This window comes from Phoxinus phoxinus (genome assembly GCF_949152265.1).
Source record: "Phoxinus phoxinus genome assembly, chromosome: 20".
Taxonomy (NCBI): Eukaryota; Metazoa; Chordata; class Actinopteri; order Cypriniformes; family Leuciscidae; genus Phoxinus; species Phoxinus phoxinus.
Window position 1 is genome coordinate 12,786,535 of NC_136895.1, and position 26,504 is coordinate 12,813,038.

At 38.5% G+C, this 26,504-nt stretch overlaps 1 protein-coding gene and 1 long non-coding RNA gene across 2 annotated transcripts; both read left to right on the top strand.

Moving 5' to 3' along the window:
• The first annotated feature begins 4,795 nt into the window (after positions 1–4,795).
• Positions 4,796–8,133, top strand: LOC306988720. The gene is made up of 3 exons (XR_013795488.1): positions 4,796–4,932; positions 5,872–6,037; positions 6,862–8,133. It is a non-coding gene; the product is annotated as an uncharacterized lncRNA (long non-coding RNA).
• Positions 8,134–16,846: 8,713 nt separating this feature from the next.
• LOC306988212 (vitellogenin-like) lies at positions 16,847–25,065 on the top strand (the record flags this gene model as incomplete). Its single annotated transcript, XM_079593015.1, has 28 exons — positions 16,847–16,898; positions 17,037–17,057; positions 17,162–17,313; positions 17,442–17,693; positions 17,766–17,927; positions 18,020–18,168; positions 18,251–18,401; positions 18,495–18,652; positions 18,741–18,906; positions 18,991–19,116; positions 19,207–19,425; positions 19,511–19,728; positions 19,813–19,910; positions 20,036–20,160; positions 20,248–20,349; positions 20,454–20,573; positions 20,685–20,871; positions 22,240–22,342; positions 22,430–22,615; positions 22,720–22,831; positions 22,941–23,130; positions 23,216–23,490; positions 23,583–23,627; positions 23,711–23,788; positions 23,880–24,086; positions 24,483–24,625; positions 24,716–24,854; positions 24,940–25,065. The coding sequence occupies exons 1-28, from the start codon at positions 16,859–16,861 to the stop codon at positions 25,063–25,065; spliced, it is 4,050 nt and encodes a 1,349-aa protein (XP_079449141.1). The 5' UTR covers positions 16,847–16,858.
• Between the last annotated feature and the right edge of the window lie 1,439 nt (positions 25,066–26,504).

Below are 26,504 nucleotides of genomic sequence, written 5' to 3' on the forward strand. Positions count from 1 at the left end.
ATGTCCAAACATTCCAAATTATGTAGACGCACCTTATCTCAAGGTCGTCAATGGCTCATTGCAGCTCAAACCAACTCATGCCTATTATTGGCAAGTTCAGGGCCAACTACTTGTCACCGGTATGAGTTGGTGCGATTATGTCGTCTCCGCTCAAGATGATGTTTTCATACAAAGAATACAGAGGGATGAGAGTGTGATGGAAAACATGAAGCGTGGGATAGATAAGTTCTACTTTCACGTGTACATGGACAAATACCTGGCAGTGGTGTAAATTGGTTGCTTGTCATTCCTGAGTTTTGGGCACATTTTTACAGAAGACTCCTTTAAATATGTTATTATCTTGCATAATTACCTTGATCATTTCTCATATTATAAATGTTCATTTGTGCTTTGTATGCATTGTTATTGAAGGGCAGTGACACTTTCATGTTAACCATTTATGAAATTGAAGTTTGTCAAATACAGTTCACTTGAAATCTATTATGTGTTTTTGCTTTCTGAAGAACAGAGAAATGGTCTTTGCATTTTTACAAAATCTATCAAATCAAATCAAAATTTATTTATAAAGCACCGTATAACAACGCTCAGGTTGACCAAAGTGCTTTACAAGAGTGAAACCCACAAAAACAGATAATACAGAACAATACAGAGCAAGAATCACATGTGTATATATATAGATAAAAAGACGTCAAAAATATAAAACACCTTAAAGGTGCATTAAGCAACTTTTCATGTTAAAAATACCCGTTTTCTAACCCATACATGCTTAAACAATTGCCTGATGGGCTGAATGAGCCCTTCTCTGATCACTGAGATTGTCTCTATAATCCTGTAAAGTAAAATAAATAAGAGGGATTCGGGCCGGAATTTGAGACTGGGTGTGACGTCATGCGCGTTCACGACACGCTCACATAGCTATGTCTGGCAGGTTTGTGTATTCGCCGGCATTCTCTGTAGAAGATGGATTGTAAGAGACCTGCTTGTAGTTCATTTCAAACACCAACGCAAACTCCACGTAATATCTACTAAATAAATCTGCACTACATGTAGTTTAATGATTTGCTATTCGATTAAAACAGTTCAAATATCTTAAGTGTGATATAAAATGCTGATATATAGCCTAAGTTAGATTAGACACAAATTTTGAGCAAATTACTGCTTAATTAGGATGTATTGCTATTGGAATATCCCAGCTAACAGGGAACGTTCCCAGAACATTCACTAACGTTCTTTAAAAGTTGTGTAAATGTTAGTACAAAACGTTATTAAAATAATGTTTTCGGAACGTTCATATAACGTTATTAACGTTCTTGTAACGTTGAGAGAAAACGTTCTTAGAACAACGTTCTTGGAACGTCTTTTTGACGTTATTTGTGATTGATGAACGTTCTCATAACGTTGATTGAAAACGTTCTCAGAACAACGTTCTTAGAACGTCTTTTTGACGTTATTTGTGATTGATCAAAGTTCTCATAATGTTGATATAAAACGTTCTTGGAACAACGTTCTTGGAACGTCTTTTTGACGTTATTTTTGATTGATGAACGTTCTCATAACGTTGATTGAAAACGTTCTTGGAACAACGTTCTTGGAACGTCTTTTTGACGTTATTTGTGATTGATGAAAGTTCTCATAACGTTGATATAAAACGTTCTTGGAACAACGTTCTTGGAACGTCTTTTTGACGTTATTTCGTGATTGATGAACGTTCTCATAACGTTGATAGAAAACGTTCTTAGAACAACGTTCTTGGAACGTCTTTTTGACGTTATTTCGTGATTGATGAACGTTCTCATAACGTTGATAGAAAACGTTCTAAAACCAAAGTTCTCGGAACGTCTTTTTGACGTTATTTCGTGATTGATGAACGTTCTCATAACGTTGATATAAAACGTTCTTGGAAAAACGTTCTTGGAACGTCTTTTTGACGTTATTTCGTGATTGATGAACGTTCTCATAACGTTGATAGAAAACGTTCTAAAACCAAAGTTCTTGGAACGTCTTTTTGACGTTATTTGTGATTGATGAACGTTCTCATAACGTTGATAGAAAACGTTCTAAAACCAAAGTTCTTGGAATGTCTTTTTGACGTTATTTGTGATTGATGAAAGTTCTCATAACGTTGATATAAAACGTTCTTGGAACAACGTTCTTGGAACGTCTTTTTGACGTTATTTCGTGATTGATAAACGTTCTCATAACGTTGATACAAAACGTTCTTGGAACAACGTTCTTGGAACATCTTTTTGACGTTATCTGTGATTGATGAACGTTCTAATAACGTTGATATAAAACGTTCTTGGAACAACGTTCTTGGAACGTCTTTTTGACGTTATTTCGTGATTGATGAACGTTCTCATAACGTTGATAGAAAACGTTCTAAAACCAAAGTTCTTGGAACGTCTTTTTGACGTTATTTGTGATTGATGAACGTTCTCATAACGTTGATAGAAAACGTTCTAAAACCAAAGTTCTTGGAATGTCTTTTTGACGTTATTTGTGATTGATGAAAGTTCTCATAACGTTGATATAAAACGTTCTTGGAACAACGTTCTTGGAACGTCTTTTTGACGTTATTTTGTGATTGATGAACGTTCTCATAACGTTGATACAAAACGTTCTTGGAACAACGTTCTTGGAACATCTTTTTGACGTTATCTGTGATTGATGAACGTTCTCATAACGTTGATATAAAACGTTCTTGGAACAACGTTCTTGGAACGTCTTTTTGACGTTGTTTCGTGATTGATGAACGTTCTCATAACGTTGATAGAAAACGTTCTAAAACCAAAGTTCTTGGAACGTCTTTTTGACGTTATTTGTGATTGATGAAAGTTCTCATAACGTTGATATAAAACGTTCTTGGAACAACGTTCTTGGAACGTCTTTTTGACGTTATTTCGTGATTGATGAACGTTCTCATAACGTTGATAGAAAACGTTCTTAGAACAACGTTCTTGGAACGTCTTTTTGACGTTATTTGTGATTGATGAAAGTTCTCATAACGTTGATAGAAAACGTTCTTAGAACAACGTTCTCCGAACGTCCTTATAATGTTATTAGTATTTTATGAATGTTATATTTAGGCTATCATACAACGTTCTGGGAACATGTTATTTGCTGAACATTCTCATAATGTTAAGTAGGCTACACTTAACAAATGTGTGCTTCTTAACATTAGTTTACAATCACTAGATTTGTATGACTATATATCCATATAAACATTTTAAACATCACAGTAGTTTATAACACCACCCCAATAAACCAGCACTTATAGCCTATAAATAATTTTTTATTAACCAGTGCAAAATGCCTGTGCAAAATAAATTTTTGTGTGTGTTTTTAGTAATTGTTGTTTTGGTGTGTTTGAGTGCTCATTGTTACAATTACACAGCAAAAGTTCTGTGACATTTTTATTTGTGTATGGTAGAAAGCAAATACTGATCCTGAAATAATTACATAAAATAAATGTGGAAAATTGAACTATACGATTGAGGGAGCAGGCTACACAGTGAACTCAGAGAAAACGCTATACGCTTGAGCAAAAACAGTTTGTGTATAGGCTACAAATGATGCCTGTGAAAGAGATTGTGAACGCATTGAATATGATATGTTTTGTTGGTTAATAGCATAAGCTACTATTACACAGTAGCGATAACATTAAGCGCACCAGAAGTACATATAATATTCAGATGTAAACAGCATAGCTGACTTACAGATTCAGTTAACATCCACAAATGAATAAGCGTGATGAATCAGGCAGCAGGCTACACAGTAACTCAGAGAAAACACTACGCTTGAGCAAACAGTGTGTGAATAGGTAATTGATGGCAAAGTGCCTGTTAGGGTTAGGGTTAGGGTTGGGTTAGGCTCATTACAATCACACAGCAAAAGTTCAGTGACATTTTTATTTGTGCATGAAAGCAAATACTGATACTGACATAATGACATACAATAAATATGGAAAATTTTACTACACGATTCAGGGAGCAGGCTACACAGTGAACTCCGAGAAAAGCTGTGAATAAATACAAGTAAACAGTGTAGCTGACTAAATGTTTAGCTGACAGAGTGTTTATGTCAGAATGTTTATTTTTAAACAATTACCTTCTTTTGCCGATATATTTAGCGATATCTTTTGCATTTCTAATCCAAACAACGTCAAACTTGACACTGCACTTACTCGTGCCCGTAGCAATAAACATGTCAAGTTTGAAATCCATTGGACTAACGGTTCGAGAGATATGTGGTTAACAGTATACAGACAGACAGACAGACAGACAGACAGACAGACAGACAGACCTTCCTGTAATTTATATATAGATATGCTATTCACATTATGTGAAGCTCTGTTAAATATATTGAAATACATTTTGAACATATATTATTTAAAAAATACATTGAACATAAACCATTTAAATTGTTCCTCATGTTACATCTGTAAATTGTGTACATATTGTGTATATTTCATAAAATATATCCATGCCTTATCATGTTTAGTTTTTAATAAATGTTTAGCAATTTTATTTATACACCACGTTAACCATTTATATAAAGCTATATAATATTATAGACTATATTACATTATATTATAGCCTATTATAACCTATTATAAATGACTTTGTAAACATTGTTTTACACTCAATGCTTCATATTCTTATTCCATTTACAGTTTGGTGATGGCCACGAGTCTATACACTTAATGTTAACCTCACATTTCAGGATATTTTATCTGATTATCAAATAATTCCCTCCATTTCTTCTCTCATGTAAATGCTGCGTGACTCCTACGTATTTTAATTTGCGCGCGCACTGAACATTCGAGTTGCTTTTGAACCAGATTTGAACTGGAGTTACCATGGAAACGGGCGGGGAGCTCAACTGACGACAAGCAGCAACTCTGTCTCTCACTGTTGGTTTCGCTAATTTCAGGTAAGTTTAGTCCCCAAAATTACACAAATAGTACATAAAAATGTTTCTGACACATTCTTTCATGTAAATAACACGCTTCCGTTGAATATTTACTTTATAGAAATGGTTTAGTGTCTTCGGGAAAAGTCCGTTAGCATCTCAACTGTTAGACTTTAGCTGTAAGTTTAGGCTTTAGGCTTGTAATCTTGATTAGCGATTTTGTAAAGGTTTTGGTGGCAATTTTTTCAATGTGAATGGAAGTAAACTAAATTATCTTAAAATTAATTAACTTAAAAGTATTCACTGGACGGTTATTTCGTAGTTTTCACATGACGGAATGCCGTTTTTATAATGCCATTTATGCCTAGTATTAACATGAATGTGAATACTAACATTCATAAACCGCTTAATTCACAGGTAAGTTAACGTTAATTCCAAGTCAGTTGAATCACCGTTTTCATATTAATGTGCTCTTTTAATTTAACGTTAAGCATACAGCGCGCGCGCGCACACACACACACACACACGTTACACACAGATGAATAACCTTACTTCAAAAAATGTATATATTACTTGACAAGCTACTTTTTTGTTTTTTTACAAGTGAATGAACGATTTATTTGTCCAAAGGACAAGTACAAGACCAGGGTTAACGTTAATGCCAAGCCCTGGTTTATACATTTTTATAATTTTATTATAATAGCTTCAAAGAAGACCTTTCTCAATGCTGCTATTGTCATACAATGAAAGTATTATATTACTACTTCCATAGTATGGCAAATTAGTACAAATTAGAAAAGTTTAGCAGGTACACAGAATTTTGATGCACATTATCTTATTTTCCCCTCAATGATGGAAGTTCATTCATTTTCAGGTGTAGCTAATCCTTTACAATGTGTTATTGAACCTTTCCATTGTATAACATTTGTAAGCTACATTTTAATCTTGTGTGGTTTACAGTTTTTTCCCCACAGAGACTTCCAATGGGATTGGCGTCTGAACTGGCGGATGCGGAGCATCAAGCTTCTACTAGTTCTTCCCCCTCAAGGCCAAAGCATACCAAACAGACATCATCCCATTACAGGACAACCGTTGGATGCATTGACCTCTGAATTGGAGCTCTAAGGTGAGAGAAACTATCCCCGTACTATGCTCGAAGACGAAAAAAAATTTTTCAGCGTGCCAGCATGTTGTTGTGGAATGTACTGTTGCATGAGAAAAAAAACACTCCTCACATGTGAAAACACTTATTGCTTTACTGATCACTAACCAATCACATATAGGTCAAAGGTCAGATTACCTGTTTTGAACTATTGATGCCATCAATGGACAGAGACCCCACACACACAATTGTGTTCTTTACTGTATTCTAAAGAATATACTTTTGGTTTACATATGTTTATGGTTGTGTTGTATGCTACTGTATACAACAGTAATGTTTGGCCTAATAAACATGTTATGTTTCTACATTGCATTGGTGTTTAGTGTACTTGTTCCCGCTCTCAGCAGATTACTGTCACTGTAGAACATTGTATTGAAGTGTAGATATAAGCCTATGAAAGACCAGAGTGCTTTAGATATAGAACAACAGTGTTTACATGGTATATCCAAAAATGTACTATTATGAAAGAAGTGTTTGCCATTTGATGCAAATGCTTCATTCTGTCATGTGTTTATGGCATTTTGAATGCAGTGTTACATTTTGAAGGAGATTTTGTGTGTGCAGTTTTGGGAATTGTGTGTAGAGTTTTGAAAAAGGGTGACATCGTTTTGAAAACATGTGTTTGCAGTTGGAAAAAAAACTAATATAAATTTATAGTACTCAAAGCACAGTCTAAATAACTTTAGGGTTAACATTTATGGAGTAGCCACACTGTTATTATCAAATGTTTATGAAATAATAATTCACCAATTTTTAGTAACATCAGTCAATCTGTTTTTTATCCACAGACGGGGCATGAAGAGACTGGACCACAGACTGGACCACAGTGCTAGTTTGGCACACCCACACTACTTATATTTAAGGGATAGTTCACCCAAAAATGAATATTCTGTCAGTAATTACTCACCCTCATGTTGTTCCAACCCCGTAAGACTTTCGTGAAATCTGACAGCTGTCTCACTCCTCCATAGGTCACACGCATCACACACATGACCAGCGTCGGCCAATGGTGAGCCTACGTGGTGATGTGCAACACAGATATACTATGTGCAGTTATACTACGTAAACACACTTAGGCCCACGGAGAACATAATGAATAGTGGAATAAAGTCATTAGTTTTGTTTGTTTTTTGCGCACAAAAAGTATTCTCGTCGCTTGATAAACATATGGTTGAGCCACTGTAGTCACTTGGACTGTTTTAACGATGTCTTTAAAGGTGCAGTGTGTAATTTTTAGAGGCATCTAGTGGTGAGGTTTGCGAATTGCAAACAGCCAGTCACTTACGGCCTATCCCTCCCTTCTCAAACTGGAAGGAGAAGCTACGGTGGCCGACGTAACCAGCACATTTCTCCCCACATAGCAAACCCACAACACAGCGAGGGAGAAGAACCACATGAAACTAGCCAACTACAAAATTTATCTAACAGATTAGTTTAGCTGGCTATTATGAACTGTTATGCTGTAGGCTAATGTTAGTGTTTTACAGTCAATAGTACTAATCAGCTGATTGTCTCACGAACGTAACAGCACATTTATCCCCACATAGAAAAGCCATAACACAGGGAGGGAGAATAACTAAGTTACATGAAACAATATACCTACATATTTTACACCACTGACAAGGGAAAAGTCACTTCACACGGTGTCTATGGCTAGCTTCTAGGTAATGCTAACATTATGAAACAACAGTTTTCATTTGCAATGTTAAAGTTGGAATACCTTACCCATCCAGCAGAAAATAGGCAACTTCGGCGTCGCTTTGAAAGCCTTTTTCCCTCAGTGAAAGGGAAAGCTTTTCCCTTCCATCAGTGAAAAGCCACACCGATGTTGACCCGTGATTTTTAGATTTACCCTCCGTCGGCTCTTGTCCTAAACAATATGTGTTTTCTGCAGCTTCTCATTCAAGTTAGTGACGAAACGCTCTGTAGCGCTGTTTGTTCGCTGTCGGCTACGGTAGAAACATGACGTCACAATATGTCGAGCTTCATAGAAGGGGGTGCCTGCGGTTATGTAGATATAAATGACTCAAAACATAACGGTTCATTAAGTAAGGTCTTTATACACCTCTGAAAACATAGTTATGGATCTTATATTGCATTTCTGTCAATAGATTTTCAGAAATATTACACATTGCACCTTTAATAACTATTCTGGGCCGGCAAGTTTCAATCCCTCAAGAAGCCTATGGAGGAGTGAGACAGCGCTCAGATTTCATCAAAAATATCTTAATTTGTGTTCCGAAGATGAAGGAAAGTCTTACGGGGTTGAAACAACATGAGGGTGAGTAATTACTGACAGAGTTTTCATTTTTGTGTGAACTATCCCTTTAAGACTTCGGTTCATCTTCAGAACACAAATTAAGATATTTTTGATGAAATATGCGAGCTGGCTCACTCCTCCATAGGCTTCTAGGCAATTTCATTCTGCCGGCCCAGACAGTTAGTAAAGACATGTTAAAATAGTCCAAGTGACTACAGTGGCTCAACCTTAAGTTTATCAAGCAACGACAATCATTTTTGTGGGCCTCTTGAGTGAGTTCACAAAAGTGGCGCACTACATCGAGACCCATCTGCGTCATCTTCTCAGTTCTCGCTGATCTCGTGAACTCTAGGGCTGGGACCACTCTAGGGGTGGTCGACCGATATATCGCCCAGGCTGATATATCGGCCGATATAAGGCATTTTTCAAATATCGGCGTTGGCCGATTAGTTTTTCTGATTGGCCGACGTTTTGGAAGCGGGACTTTTATTTTGACGGGCGGCGCTGAGAACACGAGCGCCTGAGAAGAGAACAGCAAACGCCTTTCTGACTTATTTCAAAAGCATCATACTACTACATTCTCTTTAATAAATGATTCAATAACAAATACATTTTGTCACTTGTTGCCACCTTGTGGCGAAACAATGTAATCGATAAATGCGTTATTTTAAGCTGATTTAGGGGCCGATCACACCTAATGCGATTTTGGCAGTGAGAGGTGCCTTTTTTCAATTGATTTCTATGGCAGTGCGCGTTCTGCGCGCTGTTTATGCACCTCAGGCGCCTCGCGTTTTTGGAGTTTAAAAAAATCAACTCCGAGCGGTAAAAGTGTTTTTTCCACTGTCCAATTGAATGAATGGAGAGGCGGGTCTTCCGTTGTAGTGATGAAAGCTACAGTTGCTTTGAACGCCGGAGAGTGTGATGATGGAGGATAAACTTGTGGTGCTCTCGCGGGTTACCAGGAGCTTAACGACTTCAGGAATCGTAATGTTAACAGAAAGTAAACAAAGTTAATAAAAGGCTGATTTGACGTTTACTTGACTGACAGGACAGGACAGCTGTTTCTGTGTTTGCCTAGCAGCCAACATAAAACGCAGATCACTGCTCGTTCTGTGTGATTGGAACGATCACTGGTGCTGTTCTCTCAGGTTTCATAGAAAATATCTTAATTTGTGTTCTGAAGATGAACGGAAGTCTTACGGGGTTGGAATAACATGAGTAATTACTGACATAATTTTTTGGTGAACTAACCCTTAAACAGTTTTCATTTCATTTAAATGTTTACATGAAAATATTTGTAGTTGTTTTTTTAAGCTATTATGTAGCGTTTAAAATGTATGATAATCATATGAAATGTTCTACTTTTTGATGTGATGTAAAAGTGCGCTTATAATTCACATGGTTGTTTTAATAAAAAAATTAAGTTGAACGAATGGTGCAGAATTGTTTTTCTAACCTTAAAATAACATTTTCACATGAAAGACAGTGGACATTTTAATGTTCTTTGAATGTTGTATTGTTAATAACATTTTGGGGAAAACGTTGCAGGAACATTATGCTTACCTTAAGATAATGTTCCAGCAACGTTATGCCAATGTTCCAGTAATGTTATGCGAACGTTCCGACAACATTATGCTAACCTTAAGATAACGTTCCATGAACGTTATGCTAACCTTAAAATAACGTTCCATGAACGTTATGCTAACCTTAAGAATGTTCCAGCAACGTTATGCTAACATTCTAGCAACGTTATGCTAACCTTAATATAACATTCCAGCAACGTTATGCTAACCTTAAGATAATGTTCCAGCAACATTATGCTAACATTACAGCAACGTTATGCTAACATTCCAGCAATGTTATGCTAACCTTAATATAACGTTCCAGCAACGTTATGCTAACCTTAAGATAATGTTCCAGCAACGTTATGCTAATGTTCCAGCAACGTTATGCTAACCTTAAGATAATGTTCCAGCAACGTTATGCTAATGTTCCAGCAACGTTATGCTAATGTTCCAGCAACGTTATACTAACGTTCCAGCAACGTTATGCTAACGTTCCAGCAACGTTATGCTAACGTTCCAGCAACGTTATGCTAACCTTAAGATAACGTTCCAGCAACGTTATGCTAACGTTCCAGCAACGTTATGCTAATGTTCCAGCAACGTTATGCTAACCTTAAGATAACGTTCCAGCAACATTATGCTAACGTTCCAGCAATGTTATGCTAATGTTCCAGCAACGTTATGCTAACCTTAAGATAACGTTCCAGCAACATTATGCTAACGTTCCAGCAATGTTTTGCTAACATTAAGAAACCATTCCAGCAACGTTAAGCAAACTGGACATTTCAACGTTTTTAGAACATTCCAAATCAACGTTCCCACAACGTTCTCAGAACATAATTTTGTTAGCTGGGATGCTACTTAGCAGATCAATAAAACAGGCTAAAATCCCGCAAATCTTCGGCGGATTAGCCTGTTTGGCTTTTATGGTAACGTCATAGTGCCATTTAATTGTTTATTACCTTGAGACAATTGAGTGTACTTTTTTGACCGACTGTGTAGCTTTGAGCTTTTACAAAGTAACAACTTATATTGTTCATGAACGTGTTTCTATAATAATACAATCATAAGTGGATACAGTAAACACATAACACAGTTCAACATGGAGATAGATGGAAATAAAAGTTTTCTACTACTCCCGTTTTTCCCTCACACATAAGTGTGTAATTTACTCAATTGCCTTTCCTTTCACATATTTAAAATGACTTGCAGATTTATAACTTTATTACCTCTGAAGACATTATGGTTGTAAACAAAAGATTTGCGGCTGATGCTCCTTTGGTTATGAACAGCTCGTGCTCGTGCAAGCGTGCGTGTGCGTGTGGTCCATGAGCGTGCACATCTCTGGCTACAGTTTCGCTTGCCGCCAGAGGTGGCATAGTTCTGCAAAAACTCAGAATCGTGCGCTATGCACCTTTAAGATAAAATATGAAAGTGCTAAAAAAATTAAAAAAGGCAGTTTAAATAAACTGGGTCTTCTAAAAAAAATCTATCACAGTCAACAGGAAGCACACAGAACAAAGTTGTAGACAACACTGTAAAAGTAAAGCAGTTTTATTCGCAGAGTAACAGCAAATCATTTCCAAAACTGTATGAGTATTGTTAAACATCCTGTGATGTGTTATTGACCTTTATTTTGCCAGGAGAGTGTGGTGTCAAAGTTCATTATAGAATGGATTAGGAAATCCGGCCACCAGAAAATCAGACCATACATTTCTTGACCAGGGGTCCGGACTGATAATTAGTGAGGAGACATGCAACAGTAAAAAGTTGGTTTATATTCCCACAAATGGAGAGAGGGATGACCGTGTCAAAAAGTTTGTTCTCTTTGACCCTCCTAATGAGCCTCTCGACGTGGACTCTCAGACGTGCAGTGGCCTGGGTTTTAAGGACGTCCACCTCTGACATTTGATCCTGTTTGGACATAAAAGCTGGGCGATGCACTTTCCCGGAAACTAGCTCATCTATCAGAAATCCCTTGTCTACCATAACTTCCATGTCGGGTGTTAGGAGGGAGGTGATGCCGGAGTGACGAAAAATCTCCTCGTCACTGATGGAGCCTTCAAAAAGTGCAGACACAAATGTCAATGCTCCATGGGGGCACATGCCAATAAGCGCTTTGAATGTACAGTGCGACTTGTATGTGGAAAATACCTCACTTTGGAGCAGAAGGGACGTAGGGGTTTGGCACCTCATTTCTGTGCTGTCAAGGATGACCTGGGTGTTTTCATAAGTCCCATGGAAATCTGTGGGGCAGTTTGCTCTCACTGATCCGCTTGTCATCCATATCGAGAGAGATCCAAGTAAAGTATATAGAAAGTTGGACCACGTCACAACTATTCGACTCACTGTAGCTCTGTGGATGTTGAACTTGTGAGCAAGTTCCCTTTGTGTACAGCCGGTTGATAGATAGTTAAGGAAGAGTACTGCCAGTAAGGTTCGACCAAGAAAAAGTAAATTACCTTGGATTGATTCTGAAATACTTAAACTCCTTAAATTGAAGGCCTCTCTCCTTAAATTGTATAGGTCAAGCCGAACATCTGAGAGTAAGAATAATTTTATACAAATTAGAAATAAATGTACTTCTGGACTGCGTAAGGCTAAAGCGGAATATTTCCAACAGCAGATTACCCAATCCACTAACAACCCAAAGTTACTATGGCAGACCCTTAAGGTCATTACCGGTAAAAATGAGAAGAAAAATAATGTTAATACTCAAATTTCCATACAGGGTACTCTTATCTCAGATTCTGAAAAGATTGCAAGTGCTTTTAATGATTATTTTGTATCATCTGTTAAAGAACTGGCTATGCATTTTGCCGTTCCTTTCCTGTCATCACCCGTTCTCTCTTCTACATCTGATCAGTTCTCATTTTCTGAGATCTCACAGAACGAGGTGACACAAATATTACATATGCTAAAAAAGTCTCATGCCCGTGATATTTATGGTTTAAATACCGTATTTTTAAAGACTCACGCTGATAGCCTCATACCTCTCTTTCTGCATTTAACCAATCTTTGTATCAGGCTTTCTATATTTCCTACTGACTGGAAAACAGCACAAATTACTCCAATTTTTAAATCTGATGATCACACTCTTGTTTCAAACTACAGACCTATTGCAATACTTCCAGCAATGTCTAAGTTGCTGGAAAAAGTCTTGCATAACCAGCTAAGTTCTTACCTTGAAACTAATAACTGTCTCAGTGACTGTCAACACGGTTTTCGTGCTAAGAGATCAACCATGTCGGCGTTACTACTCTTCACTGAACAATTACGTGACTCTCTTAACAAAGGTCACATCACTGGAGCTATTTTTATTGATTTTCGTAAAGCCTTTGATACTGTGAACCACCAGATCCTGCTAAACAAACTTCACTCATTTAAACTATCTTCATCTGTGATAGAAATGCTCTCTTCTTATTTGACGAACAGGCTACAGACAGTCAAAATTAATCATGTCATATCCCAACCTTTAGTTTGTGACATGGGTGTTCCACAAGGCAGCATTCTTGGACCCTTACTTTTTCTTTTATACATCAATGATTTCCCTCGAGTGTGTAAACACTCAAAATGCTTATTGTATGCTGATGATACTGTGATTTTTCTTTCTGATGCAAACCCTAATGTCATCAATTCCAAATTATCATTTGATCTTCACCTTTTACATGATTGGTTGAAAAAGAACCATCTGACCATTAATGTAAAGAAAACGGAATGTATGTATTTTCATTCACCCAGAAAAAAATCTTTCTTTTGATTTTATTACTTTTGCAAACCAAGATCTTGTTGTCACAAAGACATACAACTACCTTGGTGTGATACTTGATTCACACCTTACATATCAGGAACATATTTCTAAATTAACAAAAAAGCTGAATCAGAAACTATATGTATATAACAAGATTAGATTATATTTATCTTTCTCGGTTTCTGAAACATACCTACACGCCATTGTGTTTTCAACAATGGCTTACTGTCTTCCAATCTGGTCTCTAACCACTAAGGCCATTACTGAACCGATTGCACGCCTATACTATCGAGCACTTAAGATCCACAGTAATCTTCCAAAGTGGTCTCATCACTGTAGTGCGCTCACACGCACAAATGCTTTGACCTATCAGAATTATGTAAACAGTCATGCTATTGCATTTTATTTTCAGATTCAAAAAACCTCTTCACCAGCACTCACAGTTCTTCTTCCGACAAATAATATGAGACCACTACGCTTCACTAGGTCAGTCTCACAGGCACTTATCCCAGTTCCCCCATACAAAAATAACTATGGTCAGAAATCTTTTTTTTATATTTACACTAAAATCTGGAATGACATTCCCCATCACATTCGAACATTATCATCCATTGCATATTTTAAAAAGTCATATAAACTGTTTCTACTTGATAGTCATACTTGCACACATTGACTGTTTATGTATTGTTCTTAGTATTTAATGTTTTATTTGTTGTATCTGTCTAGTTGATAATAACGTCCTGTATAAATGTGCTGAAGATGTGATTGTGATTATGATTGTGATCATTGTTCTATGTTGCTGCAGAACAGGAACCTGCTGTAAACCAGTTTTTAAACTGAGTCAGGCCCGTTTTATTGTAACTAAACTGTTGCTCTTAAAATTTTCCTGTATAATAAATGAAATGAAATGAAGAGGAAGAGGAAGAGCTCGTCAATTGGCAGCAATTTCTGGGGAAAATAGTTACCGTATTATTATTAGATAGAAACACTATACAACAAAGATAAAATACACAAACTAAGGTGATTAAAATATGCAGTGCATGTGGGGGTGTATGTAATCTAAAAATTGGAAACTTTAGTCGCTTGCACAGACAACAAGAGTGCCAGAGCAAGCAAAAAACAAAACACAGCTAACAGTGCAAAATGTGTAATTCACATGGACCAAGCTGGTAGTATATGTTTATTGTAGAACTTACTGTTGATCTGTTCATAGGGCTCTCAGTGGATGTACTGGTGGAAAGGTTCTTCTGACCACTGGTGACTCTCACCATTCTGCTCGTTGCCTCTTGGATTAGATTCCAAAAGGCCATGCAATGCTCATATGATGGAAATCTGCATACAAACAGCACATATCATATAGTTTTTCTATTGATGGCATTCAGATTACATCAAAACATTCTCAAGTTGTGAACATGGAATCTAGCGTTGTTTTCTCTAGATCTGTTCATTATATTTCCTTCGTTATATTTTATTCTTCTTTACTGAAACACACAGTCCCAATCCACACACATCAGACACTCACCACACACGCATTGTATGGAACCGCAAAAATACATACTAGCCAAACTATTTTACAGCTATCGTGAAACTTTAAAGCTAATCACATCACCGGCTGCTGATGATAAGTTTTTTATTGCCTCGTCAGCGGAGATGAGGCTGACTTTGTTGGAAGGGATAGATCTGTACCGTGACATGTATTATTTACAGAACAAAGAAAAGAAAATACACCAAATGTGATGGTGTGAAATCTCTGATTTCTTACCTGGTATTGTACCGAAAGTCATCAGGTGATGTGGCAAAACGCTGCAACCCAAATCTCTCCAAATGATTTGACTTGAGCTGCCTTGTGAGCCCCTCGATCTGCCTTGACATGTTCTCAAATTTCATCCGGTTGACCACGATGAAAGAGCTGCCTGTGTAATCGTGGTCTTGCATCAGGGGTGTCGGAGCCAACTCAGCACAACCAGAGACAGGTGTGTTTTCATCCACCTCAGACACCATGTCCACGGTGGAGTCATCCTCTGGAGCGCGGTCCAAAGCCTGGATTGCTCGAGGGCGGCGCTCCCAAACTCCGGGTCGCTGGGGTTTTTTAGTGTAATTATTCCAACCGAACAAGGATGGAACTGCCTTAGGTCGAAGACAACGCTTTCCAGAAGAAGATATTACTATCTCTTCTTGCTCAAAGTGCCGACTGCACACTCTGGAGTTGGTGGTGGGGGTGAAACCTTCCCTTCTGATTTTAACAAGCCACTGGGTGTGTAAATGAAGTTCCTTAGGGAAACTATGAAAGCTCAAGGTTGTGTTGAATCTCCCCCCGGCGGTACATAGTGGCACCCAGCAATGGTGGTTATTACCACCGACTGCCCTTTGAAAAGTGAATCGGGTTTTTTTATGTTTTAGGTCCATTGCGAACGATTAAACTAACTTAAAGCCGGTCCACTGATGTAAACAAGACGGCAACCGAAAAATAAGTACCCAATTTCCACCCTCAAGCCGGAAGTTAGCATTTTTCTCGTGCACAGAGCGAATTAGACAGAGACCTGGAGAGGCCTACAACCCACAGTCTCTCACTATGTCATTTGGTGGAGGATTGGTGATGATCTGGCGGTTCGTCAGTAAGGCTAGAATTGGGCATATATGTATTTGCGAAGGATTTGTAACTCAAGCCACATACAAGATTATCCTGAAAGAAAAATAGCTTCCTTCTACTCTGACAATGTTCCCCACCTCGAAGGCCAGGGGTTTTTTTGTGTGCAGGACAATGCTCCAATCCAAACAGCTAGGCCAAGCAAGGTGTGTTTGGAGGACCACCAGATCAAGACCCTGTCATGACCATCACAATCTCCAGACCTGAAACCAACTGAAAACCTCTGGAATGTAAGCAAGAGGGTCACCAGCCATCAAATATAGCCAAGCTGCTTTCATTTTTTCACCCAACAGCAATGTGTATATATATATACATTTTCCTGATCAACCCTCAGGCAAATAAAGACGAATACAAAATTGATGTTGGTCATTGCTCTTGAGGGTGACATGACAGTGCAGGGTAACCTAACCTCTAATTGATATTGATGTTCAGAGGTTGACCCAACAGTCTTTTTATGTTTAAAGACATCTGTTAATAAATAATTAAAAAATTAATACTGGGTCAGCAGTAAAATAATATAAAAGATCTGATTCTCTGAGAAGCTCTTCACAAACCATCAGCCATGAGAGCTGTTGTGCTTGCCCTGACTGTAGCCCTTGTGGGTAAGTTTTATGTTTTGAACTTAGGAAGTTCCTGTATCTCTTTTCTTAATATATTTATCTTTAAGAAAGTAAATTAGAACCTCTTAAAAGTAAAATTAAATCATTTTTAAAGCATATTTTCTCATGTGTTTCTTTTAGCATGTCAACAGATCAACCTTGGTAAGTAACAAAATTGTAATTTGTTAATTTGTAAATAGGTACCTACCTTACAACAATTGCATACTTGCTTTAACTCAACCAAAGAAATAATCTACCATTTTCAGTTCCTGAGTTTGCCCCTGATAAGACCTACGTGTACAAGTATGAGGGTCTGCTCTTGGGTGGTCTTCCTCAAGAAGGTCTGGCCAGAGCAGGAATAAAAGTCACCAGCAAGGTTCACCTTAGTGCCGTGTCACAGAACACCTTCATGATGCAGGTAATGACCATTATGAACTGTAAACTTTGTAGGTGTTCAACACTTTGGAAAAACTAAAAATGCGTTAGCAAGCATTGACTGCTAAAAGCAACAATTCCCTTGTTTTAAGAGAAAATATTCCTTTTCAGCTCATGGATCCTCAACTCCACGAGTATGCTGGTATTTGGCCCAAGGATCCATTTGTTCCTGCCACTAAGCTCACCTCAGCTCTGGCTGCTCAGCTTCAGATTCCCATCAAGTTTGAGTATGCTAATGGTGTAGTTGGAAAGGTATTCGCCCCTGCAGAAGTCTCCCCTACAGTACTGAACCTGCACAGAGGAATCCTCAACATCCTTCAGCTCAACCTCAAGAAGACCCAGAACATCTATGAGCTGCAAGAGGTGAGAAAGTGATCCTAGTACACTTGATCCATTTTGAGTTCTGCAATCTTATTTTTTTACTTGTTCTTTAAGGATGGAGTTCAGGGAGTGTGCAGGACCCACTACGTCATCAGTGAAGATCCAAAGGCCAACCACATTATTGTCACCAAGTCTAAGGATCTGAACCACTGTCAGGAGAGAATCATGAAGGACGTCGGTTTGGCGTACACTGAGAGGTGTTCTGAATGCACAAAGGTATAATGAAAAAGACTGGAAAGAATAAAAATATTTACTCAATATAATGAAAATGCCATGAATCAAATGGTCACATACCTTTTTCCCAACAGAGGGTCAAGAGTCTGATTGAAACGGCATCTTACAACTACATCATGAAACCATCTGCCGCCGGTGTACTGATTGCTGAAGCAACAGTTGAGGAAGTGCATCAGTTTTCACCCTTCAATGAGATCCATGGTGCTGCCCAGATGGAAGCAAAGTAAGAGTGATCCTCTGTGAGATTTCTCTTTAAAATGTGAAGTAACAATATTACTAAGAAATAAATAAAACATTTTTTTCAGTCAAACCTTGACTTTTGTTGAGATGGAGAAGACGCCTGTTGTTCCAAACAAAGCTGATTACTTGGCCCGTGGATCTTTGCAGTATGAGTTTTCAACTGAAATTCTTCAGACCCCCATTCAACTTCTGAAGATCAGTGATGCGCCAGCCCAGGTATAATTCATTACTTAACATCTTTAACAGTCTCCAAGTCAAAGCCTTTGATCCATGAAAACGTTATCTGAAAGTTGCCCTTGATCTTTCTAGATTACTGAGGTCTTAAAGCACCTTGTTGAAAACAATGTGGCTATGGTCCATGATGATGCTCCACTTAAGTTTCTTGAGCTTATCCAGCTCCTGCGTGCTGCCACCTTGGAGAATATTGAGGCCATATGGTCTCAGTTCAAGGACAAACCAGTTTACAGGTACAACATTTGAGCAATATGTTCATCGGAATATAGTTCAAAGACAATTTTTTTTAATGAATATATTTTAAAACAATTAATCTCTTAGGCGCTGGCTTCTGGATGCTCTTCCTGCTGTTGGCACACCAGTCATTGTAAAATTTATCAAGGAGAAGTTCCTGGCTGGTGAACTTACCATTCCTGAGTTCATTCAGGCTGTTGTGGTTGCTCTGCAAATGGTCACTGCTGATTTGGAGACCATCCAGTTGACAGCTGTGGGTAAATCTTACTATAATCAAAGTGCTCTTCTTCAAATCTTACCAAAATCAAATGAATCATTTCTGTATGTTGCTGAATAGAGTTTGGCTACGCACGAGAAAATCGCCACAATCCCAGCTCTGCGTGAAGTCGTCATGCTTGGATATGGTTCCATGATTGCCAAACACTGTGTTGCAGTTCCCACTTGCCCCGCCGAGCTCCTCAAGGTAAACATCTCAAGACCTCCATACATTTCTGTCATGGACATACTGTCATATTTTATATTTGTCTAACTGTATGAGCCTCAAACTCCTCAGCCCATCCATGATATTGCTGCAGAGGCCATTTCAAAGAAAGACATTCCTGAAATCACTTTGGCTCTGAAAGTTATGGGCAATGCTGGTCACCCTGCTAGTCTTAAAACCATCATGAAGCACCTACCTTTACTGAGAACTGCAGATACTTCTCTGCCTCTTAGAGTCCAGGTTGATGCCGTCTTGGCCATGAGGAACATTGCCAAGAAAGAGCACAAACTGGTAAGTGCCAGACACTGTTGGAATAAATTACAAAGATTACGCACATTTTCTTCCAATAATTTACGAACCTTGTTTCTTGCCTCAGGTTCAGCCAGTGGCCCTGCAGCTTGTATTGGACAGGGCTCTCCACCCTGAAGTGCGTATGGTTGCTTGTATTGTGTTGTTTGAGTCCAAGCCCTCAGTGGCTCTCGTCTCCAATCTTGCTGGTGCCTTGAAGACTGAGACTAACATGCATGTTGCAAGCTTTGCCTATTCCCACATCAAGTCCTTGACCAGAATCACTGCTCCGGATATGGCATCTGTGTAAGAACAAATCATTTCTCACATATTTTACTTCGTCACATAAAATGAGCACAAGCCAGAGGTAATCATGGTTGTCCATTTCAGTGCGGGTGCAGCTAATGTTGCCATCAAGCTCATGAGTCGCAAACTGGAAAGGCTTAGCTTCCGTTTCAGCAGAGCCATTCAGCGGGACTTCTATCATAGTGAGTCTAGCCATTTTTATAAGAGAGCTAAAATCAGTGTCTTGGGTATTTCTTAAAATGTGTAAAACATTCTCCTGGCATAAACAAATCACATTATTTGGATTCTTACCTCTGTCCCGGTGCAGCTCCTCTCATGATTGGAGCTGCTGGTAGTGCCTACATGATCAATGATGCTGCCACCATCCTGCCCAGAGCTGTTGTAGCTAAAGCACGTGCTTACCTGGCTGGAGCTGCTGCTGATGTTCTTGAGGTGGGACAAGCAAGAGTTTTTAAAAAATATGTTCATGGTTTAAAATGTTTAAATGTCAGTCTTCACTCAGTTGATTCTCTTATACAGATCGGTGTGAGAACTGAAGGAATCCAGGAGGCTCTTCTGAAATCTCCCGCTGCAGATGAAAGTGTTGACCGTATCACACAGATCAAGCGCACTCTAGGAGCTGTAAGTTTTCAAGTCCAGTGTACAGTATAATTGTGTACTTTTAAGTAATATTATTAGCATGACATAGGCATATGTGTATGACTTCTCTTTTTTAACTTCTCAAGCTCGTAAACTGGAAGACCTTGCCAACAAATCAGCCATGGGCTTCAGCCTATATCAAATTACTTGGACAAGAAGTGGCTTATTTCAACATTGACAAGACCCTCATTGAAGAAGCAATACCGGTACTGTGTTGTACTTTATATCTTCTCTCTAATATTACCATATTTTTTTTATATCTGTCTCAAAAATAGATCTCACAATTAGAATAAAGTTCTAATAAACACTATCCCCAGATGGTCACTGGACCCAAACCACGTGAACAGTTGAAGCGTGCCCTTAAAGCTTTGCAGGAAGGAGTTGCCTTCCAGTATGCCAAACCCCTGCTTGCATCTGAAGTGCGTCGTATCTTGCCAACAGCAGTTGGTATGCCCATGGAGCTCAGTTTGTACACTTCTGCTGTTGCTGCTGCAAGTCTCAATGGTATGTTTTTTTCTTAATATTTTTTATCCTTTCCTTCAGGGACGTGCAGAGAGTTCCTCAGGGGCAGGGGCTCAAATATAAAAAGGGGCATATATATATATATATATATATATATATATATATATATATATATATATATATATATATATGTGTGTGTGTGTGTGTGTGTGTGTGTGTGTGTGCTTTGCATCACAGAAATAAATTATATTTTTTAAGTATATTAAAATAGAAAACCATTATTTTAAATTGTAGTTTTTTTTGTATTTTTGATCAAATAAATGCAGGCTTAAAGCGCATAAGGGACTTCTTTAAAAAAAAATAGTAATGTGTGTGTGCAAAAATAAAGTCACCATTTCGCGTGTTGTTGTCAGGCACTGCAGCCTACACTTCACATAATAGGCCTGCAGTAGGCCTGGGCTTCATTTAACAAACTATATGATAGTGGTAAACGGTGTATCAATATAGACTAAATAAAAGTGACTTGAATACTATACTTACCATTAATGCTACTTTTGGTGCTGGTTTGTAGTCAATTAACATCCATTAGGTCAACGACGGAGATTCAGATCACTTCAATGTAAATTCGTCTGTCCATGTAATTTTCAAATGATTTATTTATAAATGACCGTCCAATGATATTTGAACTTCTTGTGCCAGATGACGATTGGTCGGTGTATTATGCATGACAAACAGGCTTCAGCGAATTAAGTAATATTTTAAAATATGTGTTATGTGGATTTTTAATTGAATCGACACGCAACCTTTTATTATAAAAAATAATAATAAAAAAAAATTAAAAAAGCTTTTTTTTTTTTTTTCTGCCGTGGAGCCATACTCACTGAAAGACGCTCGAGAGCATCGGTTCCCAAGCAGACTGTGTGGGATACCTACCTGTACACTAGTACATTTTAATTTTAAAACGCATAACTTTTGCTACTGTTATGCCTGCCGCCCACTCATTACTCCGGAGTTTTAGACCCTCGAAAATGGAGACCGTCAGTCAAGACCTATTTTTTTACAGTCTATGGTCAAGACCGAGCACGACACGCACAACTTGACGCAAGTGCCGCAACCCATAGCAACGCGTTATAGCAACGACACCTCAGACTGACAGAAACGTAAAAAATAAACGTGAATTTAGGCTACTTTAGTCTTGTACACATTGTCATGTAAATTATAAGCAAATGCATTTTGTTTTATTGACCACAATATTATCAATGATATTTGTTTGAGAAGGGCACTTTTGATTAATTTTGAAAAAGGGCAGGGGCTCGAGCACCCAAAGCCCCCCCCCTCTGCACGTGCCTGCTTTCCTTGGATATGAGGGTGTCACTTTGAAGTTTGATGTTGCTCTGTTCATCCTTCTAGTTAAGGCCACCATTACACCTCCTCTCCCTGAGCAGATTGAGACTATGACTCTTGAGCAGCTCAAGAAGACTGATGTTCAACTCCAAGCTGAAGCTAGACCAAGGTAGACATTTGCAGCTACATTCATGAAGATGAGATATAATGTACATGACAACCGTTTTACAAACAATCTCCCTTATTCTTATTTCAGTGTTGCACTTCAGACCTTTGCTGTGATGGGAGTGAACACTGCCTTGTTCCAAGCCTCTGTTATGGCAAGAGGAAATATTCGTACAATTGTCCCTGGAAAAATGGTCGCAAGAGCAGACATTCTCAAGGGCAACTACAAGGTGGAGGCTCTGCCTGTTGAGCTTCCTGAACACATCGCTGATGTGAGGTAATGAAATCAGACCATTGTAGCAAACATTCTGAAAAATTCTTAAACAATTACAAAAGATTTCTGGAAGTGAGATGTGACCCACCTTTTTTTTGTTTCAACAGCTTTGAGACTCATGCTGTGGTCAGAAACATTGAAGAGCCCAACGCTGAGAGGACTGTTCCCTTAGTACCCGAGTCGGCCATGCAAAATGCCCAGAATCCTTCTGATTCTTCGGTAAATTTTGAACACACACATAATAGATATTTGTTTGTATACAGAGCATTCATTTGCTTAAAGTTTTAAAATTGCAAGGCTTGTTCTAATGTTTAATTATTCTTTTCAGTCCTCTGAAATACCAGATGAGACTCGTGCGAGATCTGCTGCTCCATACCACAAGACTCTCTGTCTTGCTGTCCCATACATTGAAATCAAGGGGTGCGTTGAGGTGCACTCTCACAATGCTGCTTTTATCAGAAATTCTCCTCTCTTCTACATAATTGGACAGCACTCAGCCCGTGCTGCACTGACAAGAGGTATTCATTCAGAGAAGATGATTGATTACAGAGAAAATAACTATAAATATTGCAGACAAAATAATAATTGTCATTTTGGCTTTAGCTGAAGGTCCTGCAGTTGAAAGACTGGAGCTTGAAGTCCAAGTTGGTCCTAGAGCTGCTCAGAGGCTCCTTAAGCAAATCAGCTTCATTGATGAGGAGACTCCAGAAGGAAAGGCCTTCCTGTTGAAACTGAGGGAAATCCTGGAGACTGAAGACAAAAATGCGGCCAGCTCTTCTGAAAGCAGCAGTAGCAGCCGCAGGAGCCGGAGGAGCAGGAGCAGCAGCAGCAGCAGCAGCAGTTCAAGCTCCTCCATGTCCAACTCTCGTATGAGTAAGGTGAGGACGTGGAATCTAGCATGTTGGTTAGGTAGCCAATATTTGTGTCATAAATATATTTTTTCACTGAATCATTTTATATGGATTTTTAGACTGTCACTGTCATGGAGCCCTTCAAGAAATTCCACAAAGATCGGGTAACTACTAAAAAGACAATTTGTTTATATTATAACTTTAGATTATATTGATTACTTATTACAAAACTTTTCTTTGCTTGCAGTTCTTGGCACCCCATGGCGCTTCAAAGGCAGTAAGCAGTGGAAGCACTGCATCTAGCTTTGAGACTCTCCAGAAACAGGTGAATCAATTAGTGTCATTAATAACATATACCACAAAGGAGATATTTTGTACTAAAATCCACTTAAATTGATTATGGTTTATGCTTTCAGGCTAAGTTCCTCGGAAATAATCTTCCACCTGTTTTTGCTGTCATTGCCCGTGCTGTGAGAGTTGACCACAAGCTGCTGGGCTACCAACTTGCTGCTTACTTTGACAAGCCAACAGCAAGAGTGCAGCTCGTTGTTTCCTCCATCGCTGAAAATGACAACATGAAGATCTGTGCTGATGGTGCCCTGCTGAGCAAGCACAAAGTCACTGTAAGACTGGAACTTTTTGGAATAAAAAAAGAGACAATATTTAGAACAATTATTGAAATTAATTTCTCAAGATGATATTTTATTAACAAAGTTTGGGAGGAGCACGTTCAGATAATCTACCCAATCAGCGTGAGAAGAGGCATGCATATATATATATATAGCCGATTTACCTCAGTTCCATGACAGTTTTCCAGCATCCCTCCTCCACCCCAACTACGTACTCTTGATTATTTTTTTCCCAGCCAGGGATGGGGGGAGTACTCTGGGTTCGTTGCAAATTCCGAGCCCAGAGCCCTCTCCTCGGACAGGCCAAATACGCATATTTGCGAACTTTGAATTAATGAATTAAATCATTAACATCAATACCATTTTTCTAACACAAATGTCCTTTTTCAGGCCAAGGTTGCTTGGGGTCAAGAATGCCAACAGTATGCAGTCACTGCTAAAGCTGAAGCCGGTGTCCTGGGTGAATTCCCTGCTGCACGTCTAGAGCTGGAATGGGAGAGGCTGCCAATAATTGTCTCCACATACGCCAAAAAGTAATGTTCAGTATTGTACAAATGTTCTGTATAGTTTAGAAAATGGCACTGGTTTAATCTGCTCTTCTTTGTGCATCCCTTCACAATTAGGCTGTCTAAGCACATCTATATGGCAGCTTTCCAGACGGGCTTTAGACTTGAAGGAGCAAAGAACAGTGAGAAAGAGATTGAACTGACTGCAGCCTTGCCAAATCAAAGATCCTTGAATGTCATTGCTAGGATTCCAGAGGTGAAATATATTTCAGTTAAATCATGACTCTCACAGAGATATAAAAAGAAAATTCAACAAATTCTTTTTGTTCCTGCTGCTCTAGATGACACTGTCAAGGATGAATGTTCGTCTCCCTGTCGCTGTTCCCATCAATCCAGATGGAACTCTTTCCATTCATATCGATGAGGACATTCTCTCCTGGATCCAGAAACATTTCAAGGAACAATAAGAAATTAATTACTTTTTACTAATTTTAACATTCTGTTTGTACATTGCCACTCTTGTGATATATGTAATGTAATGCAACCAAATTCTAATAAATACCCTGCAAGTGTCAGAATTGTGTGAACTGCTTTTATTTTACAATAATACTCAGTTCTCATAAAATTGTAGTTATTTTATACTTTTTTAGTTTTTTTAATATCTTTATTTATAAAAGATATATAAAATACGGTGACTGAGAAGGGACATGTTCGGTTTGCATAGTTTTGTCGTGGTCACGAGTCACGACATATTCATTTGTGGGAACGTGATGGCTTCAAGATCCTATTTTGAGGGAATGACATATTTTTCTTATTGTCATGAATTCTTATTTTGAGGGAACAACATCAACTGTATATCTTGTGGCCATGAGTTTAATGTGTAAACAAACCTGCATGACCGCAATATCAGAAATGGATATATAATATTATATATAAAAATATTAAATAATATTTTATTTTAAAGTAAGAATGGAAAAAGTGCAGAAGAAATTATCATATTAACCTATATTATACTATAATATCATATTTTATTGTGCGCTAGATAGCATTAAAATTAAGTTAATTTGTATCGATTCATATTTGTATTTCAGATATTGTATTTCCTCCCCCTCGGCGCACTCAGCCTTGACTCAAACCAAAAGAAACAAAAAGAGAAATTAGTGAGTGCGGTACAAATACAAAATCGTCACACCACATCAGACACAAATATGATGATTGACCAAATCAGTTGGTCCTAACCCGTCCTACCTCGTCGGCATTGAGGACCCCAAGTACTCAACGGGTGACGGTTAGATGGACTCACTACACGCTGACACAGTTTTCGGTGACCCTGATCGATTGCTCCTGTCTGCCCTGCTGATAGTTGCTAGGTTTGCGTCTGTAAGCCTCGTATATATTTCTGTAGTTTTGTAGGGCTGTAATCAACCAAAGAAAATCTTGGTCGACTGAAGTCCTGAAATTTTCGGCTAAAAATGACGTTAGGAAAAAATTAATTAAATAGTTAAATTAATTAGCTGCGCACTGTGCGCAGTACTTGGTATCCTTGTTGTGGTAGGCTACTCAGGGAGATGGGAGTGCGAGGGAAGGCCCATCGGCAGGCAGTCAAAGACCTCTCCAGGGTTGCTGAAAAGGGGAGCCAGTGGCTGTGGATGAAGAGAAGAGACTCCGTCTGGGCCTTCAAGTAAGTTGATGGCACCTAGGGAGTGAACCTGGGACGCTGGGATTCACTGCTGAACCCTCTGGAGGTGTCGTGGGCCTATCAGCGAAACACTGAAGAAGGAGGGCGCCCACTTGATAACCCAAAGGGTGCCATCACTCATTTGACCATCTCACGGAGTCCCATCGTTGCCTCAAGTATGCAGTTATAGAGGGATATCAACATCTAGTCCTATACAACAGACCTTGT